Source organism: Cynoglossus semilaevis, chromosome 20 (genome assembly GCF_000523025.1).
Source record: "Cynoglossus semilaevis isolate Cse_v1.0 chromosome 20, Cse_v1.0, whole genome shotgun sequence".
NCBI lineage: Eukaryota > Metazoa > Chordata > Actinopteri > Pleuronectiformes > Cynoglossidae > Cynoglossus > Cynoglossus semilaevis.
Genome location: NC_024326.1, coordinates 15110966 through 15116456, shown reverse-complemented (window position 1 = coordinate 15116456; position 5491 = coordinate 15110966). Strand labels below are relative to the sequence as shown.

Below are 5491 nucleotides of genomic sequence, written 5' to 3'. Positions count from 1 at the left end.
AGTTTAGAAGAAAGATTCTGGTTAGAACGTGTAGTTCCATCCATGGACACAGGTTGGCCTTTGCATTAGTAGCCACCAGGGGGCAGTGTTTTGTGTCTTCTGTGTTCAACAGGCTCACAGTGTGGCAGGTTCTGACGCTGTGATGTGAACGTTCTCCTCTGACAGGTGACATCACTCGGAAAGGCTACGAGAAGAAGCGGTCCAAGCTGATTGGCTCCTTCTTCCCTCCTGCAGCAGGTACGTCCTGGACCTCCACTGACCGGTCCAGAACCAGGTTCCGTTCTGAAGCCGGTCCATCGTGGGTCTCTGATTCTGGTTCTGGTTCTTTCAGGGATGGACTCCCTGATGGGTCAGGAGAGGAGGACAGCGGTCGGATCGTCTTCGTCGGGTCGCTACCACCGCCGGCGCTCCTCTGGTTCCAGAGATGAACGTTACAGATCAGGTGACCCGTGGTTCACACCTGTTTAACAACGACTGGTTTCATTTGTGGCCACTGACTCAGCATCACCCTCTAGTGGACAAAATTACCTTTTGTTTTAATCATGTTTTTGAATGATCTAACTCTCTCCAGACGTCCACACGGAGGCGGTGCAGGCAGCGTTGGCCAAACATAAGGAGAAGAAAATGGGAGTGCCCATGCCTTCCAAACGGCGCTCCCTGGTGGTCCAGACCTCCATGGACGCTTACACACCGCCAGGTACACACACACTCACACACACTGTGTCAGGCTGGACCGGCAGCAGGACTCTGGTCCTGGACCAACTCTGGTCCAGGACCAGCAGGACTCTGGTCCTGGTCCAGCAGCAGGACTCTGGTCCTGGTCCTGGACCAGCAGGACTCTGGTCCTTGTACTCTGGTCCTCGTCCTGGACCAACTCTGGTCCTGGACCAGCAGCAGGACTTACCGACGTCTGTGTGTTTTCTTCTCAGACACGTCTTCAGACTCAGATGGTGAAGGTCAGGGTGACGGAGACGAGGGAGATGATGGTGGAGACGAAGACGGAGATGAGGGCAAGGGAGGAGGAGGACATGGAGGTGGGACCTCCTCCAGCCAGGAGGGGAGCGTCAGCACGGAGCACTGGGTCAACAGAGCCATGCAGGGCACCACCTCCTCCACCACCACCACCTCCTCCACCCCCACCACCTCCTCCACCGCCTCCTCCTCCTCCTCCACCCGCAGTGGCGGGGGGGGGGGGGGGGGGAGGGGGGGGGGGGGGGCCGACTGGCGGACGTCCTGGCTCAGCGCGGTCACGTCTCCACCCACCAACACCATCACCACAGACGCCCACGTCACCACCGTCACCACAAAACAGGTGAGAGAGAAACTCCAACGCTGCTCCGACGCCTTCACTGAAGGCTGCGTACGGCACCGTTTCTGTCCGGCGCTCGCTCCTGGTTCTTATCCTGGTTCTGTTCCCACACACCGTAGAGAACCACTCTGCCCCCCCGGACGTCACCGGTTACACCAACAACACCAGCAGCACCGTCAGGACCTCGGCCACCGATGGTACCCAGGTGGAGCGGGCCGCAGGGACCGGGAGCACGGTCCAAAAGCAGACGCCGAAATATGGCAACGCGGAGCTGATGGAGACGGGAGACGGTGAGTGCACATACCAGGCAGAGAGCGCCACCTATCTCTGAGACGCAGCCTGAGACACGGGGCCTCGATGAGTGGCTGAATGAGAAACGTATTATTTATGATTTTGTTTCCTTCTCTGTGAAGATTCAAAAACCGGTTCACTGCTGAATCAGCAGGTGTGATTTTCTTCTCCTCCTCCAGGTGTCCCAGTCAGCAGCAGAGTGTCAGCAAAGATCCAGCAGCTGGTTAACACCCTGAAGAGACCCAAACGGCCCCCGCTAAGAGAGTTCTTTCTTGACGACTTTGAAGAACTCCTGGAAGGTCATTTTAAACTTGGTCTGAACTAAAATCTCTGATTTTCTCCATGGACTTTGGTCTGAACTAAAATCTCTGATTTTCTCCATGGACTTTGGTCTGAACTAAAATCTCTGATTTTCTCCATGGACTTTGGTCTGAACTAAAATCTCTGATTTTCTCCATGGACTTTGGTCTGAACTAAAATCTCTGATTTTCTCCATGGACTTTGGTCTGAACTAAAATCTCTGATTTTCTCCATGGACTTTGGTCTGAACTAAAATCTCTGATTTTCTCCATGGACTTTGGTCTGAACTAAAATCTCTGATTTTCTCCATGGACTTTGGTCTGAACTAAAATCTCTGATTTTCTCCATGGACTTTGGTCTGAACTAAAATCTCTGATTTTCTCCATGGACTTTGGTCTGAACTAAAATCTCTGATTTTCTCCATGGACTTTGGTCTGAACTAAAATCTCTGATTTTCTCCATGGACTTTGGTCTGAACTAAAATCTCTGATTTTCTCCATGGACTTTGGTCTGAACTAAAATCTCTGATTTTCTCCATGGACTTTGGTCTGAACTAAAATCTCTGATTTTCTCCATGGACTTTGGTCTGAACTAAAATCTCTGATTTTCTCCATGGACTTTGGTCTGAACTAAAATCTCTGATTTTCTCCATGGACTTTGGTCTGAACTAAAATCTCTGATTTTCTCCATGGACTTTGGTCTGAACTAAAATCTCTGATTTTCTCCATGGACTTTGGTCTGAACTAAAATCTCTGATTTTCTCCATGGACTTTGGTCTGAACTAAAATCTCTGATTTTCTCCATGGACTTTGGTCTGAACTAAAATCTCTGATTTTCTCCATGGACTTTGGTCTGAACTAAAATCTCTGATTTTCTCCATGGACTTTGGTCTGAACTAAAATCTCTGATTTTCTCCATGGACTTTGGTCTGAACTAAAATCTCTGATTTTCTCCATGGACTTTGGTCTGAACTAAAATCTCTGATTTTCTCCATGGACTTTGACACCTTGACCTTTGACACCTTGACCAAATGTAAAATCTCTAAATTTTGCCTTTCTTTTCTGCCGTCCTGCTTCAGTCCAGCAGCCCGACCCTAACCAGCCCAGGGCCGAGGGCCCACAGATGGTGGCCACACAGGGTGAACAGCTGGGTGTGGTCACCAACTGGCCTCCGTCCCTGGAGGCGGCGCTGCAGAGGTGGGGCACCATCTCCCCAAAAGCCCCCTGTCTCACCAGCATGGACACCAGCGGCAAACCGCTCTACGTTCTGACGTACGGTAAGAAGACGCTGACACGGCGGCGTTAGAGGATTACAGATTAGGATTAGAAAGTCAGATTAAAGACGATGTCCAGGTGTGATAACAATGTCACGAAAAAGTTCAAACTTAGCAAGAAACGTTAGAGAAAAGATAAACAGCAAAACAAAGGTTTAGACAAAGTAACCAAATGGCTAGAAGCTAGCTAGCGCCGGAACAGTTTAGTCTAGAGTTCATCGGAGAATTAGCCCAAATGTCCGTATAGACAAGAGCGCTAGCTGTATGAGTTAGCAAGAGACCAACAAACCTCAACGTTAGCAAAGACGTAAAACTGATCCAACAGAACCTAGCTGCTGTTAGCTGTTAGCTGTTAGCTGTTAGCACAGATATTCACCAGACTGTTGTCATGCAGCCCGCACCAGGAGCCCACAGAGCGGTAAGTGTGTGTGTGTGTGTGTGTGTGTGTGTGTGTGTGTGTGTGTGTGTGTGTGTGTGTGTTTAACTTCCTCTCCTCGGTTCACTGTCCGTCCAACAGGAAGTGAACCACACCAGGGTTCACTTCCTAAGTTTTCACATGGACCAGAGTTCACCTAAATCACACCTGTCAAACTCTGGCCTGCGGCCCAGATGTGGCCCACAGGGTCATTATCTTTGGGATACGAGAGTCGTCATTGGCCCTGGAGGTGAGTCAGGTGACCTCGTCCTCTGACCTTTGTTTGGTTGACACTGGAACCTTTTAGCTAACGCCTGCTGACAGGAAGTCAGCTGTCCGCTGGTCCACCTGCCTTGTTTTGATTCAGACTGTTGCATTGTGGGATTGCCCTCCTGCAAACAGTCCAGAAGTTTCCACCAAAGCCACTCCTTCATTGGTTTGTTTTTCCCAGCGATCGTCGTGGAGGGAGAATTCCTGGACTGTTCCGCAGGAGGAGGCGTGTCCTGTTGTGTCTCTGGTCTCTGGTCTCTGATTGGTTGTCTGAACATCTGCTTCTGTCTGAAGTGTTTTCTTAAAGGAAAAAAAAACTCCGACATCATCTCCTCAGCACTGCAGGTACTGCAGTATCTCCAGGTACTGCAGTATCTCCAGGTACTGCAGTATCTCCAGGTACTGCAGTATCTTCAGGAACACGACGTCCTCTGGATGAATGGGAGATAGGCCCAGTAGGTGGCAGTATAAGCTGTAATCTCAGGACTGTCATTAGCCAAGAATCAGCTGAAGATGACAACGATGAAGATTTCCTGTCAGTCCACCAGGTGTCGCTGTCTGTCTGATATTTCTGGCTGTGTGTATTTCCAGGTAAACTTTGGTCCAGGAGTGTGAAGGTGGCCTACAACCTGCTGCACAGACTGGGAACCAAACAGGAACCGCTGCTCAGGTCCGGAGACCGGGTGAGTTTGGATGGACTTCCTCTGTGGACTGTGGCCGATATGGGTCACCAACCTCCTGTTGAAGACCATGCTCGTCCAACGTTTCCTAGCCGATAGCATTAGCATGTCTCACGTCAAAGGAGTTGTGTTGGGTGTAGCTAAGCTAGCTGTTAGCTGAGGATTAGAACATAAAAACAAGTCCATAAAAAAAGTTCAATCACAGACGTGTGTGTGTGTGTGTGTGTGTGTGTGTGTGTGTGTGTGTGTTTCCCATCAACACCATGTGGAACCTTTACTGGTGTTTTAATTAAACACACACACACACACAGCTCTGTTGTGGTTGTGTTTTGATGATGTCATCGTCCTCGGTGGAAATTCACAGAATTTTTTGAATCTGACTTTGAAGTCTGTGAGGATTTAATGACAGAACGACCGACGTTTAAAAGACGCGACCAAAACAAAACAAAAAACATATAGACGCTGTATATGTCTGTGTATTTACCGTTATATTACAATACAGTTTTACTACAATCCTGCAGTACCTCCACAGACCCCTAGGTGCTCCCTATTTAATCTTGTTGGTCCCCAACCACCTGGTCCTGGACCAGTCCAGGGCCACAGGTTGGTCACAGCTGCTTCCTAACGATAACCGCTGTTGCTTTTGTCTGTCATGTCTCCTTCCGTCTGTAGGTGGCGCTTGTGTTCCCTAACAGCGACCCCGCGGCCTTCATGACGGCTTTCTACGGCTGCCTACTGGCTGAGGTCGTCCCCGTCCCCATAGAAGTCCCGCTGACGAGGAAGGTCAGAGGTCACCACACAGTTGGGTGTCGACGTTAGCGTTTATATCTTCACGGTGGACGGTTTGGGAATGACACGTCCGTGAATGACAGACAGACGATTGGCTCGAGTCCCAGAGAAATGACTGGGGTTTAGAACAAATCAGTTAGAAAAAGAAAAGCCTGAAAAGTAGG

General features: G+C 49.7%; 1 protein-coding gene across 1 annotated transcript in view; it reads left to right on the top strand.

Annotated features, from left to right (window-relative positions):
• Positions 1-5491, top strand: part of dip2cb (disco-interacting protein 2 homolog Cb) — a 32641-nt gene that overhangs the window by 11366 nt on the left and 15784 nt on the right. The window contains 10 exon segments of the mRNA XM_008335060.3: positions 166-237; positions 332-442; positions 572-697; positions 930-1192; positions 1195-1312; positions 1429-1599; positions 1780-1899; positions 2979-3176; positions 4450-4541; positions 5211-5321. Of these exon segments, the coding sequence (XP_008333282.2) occupies positions 166-237; positions 332-442; positions 572-697; positions 930-1192; positions 1195-1312; positions 1429-1599; positions 1780-1899; positions 2979-3176; positions 4450-4541; positions 5211-5321 (1382 nt within the window).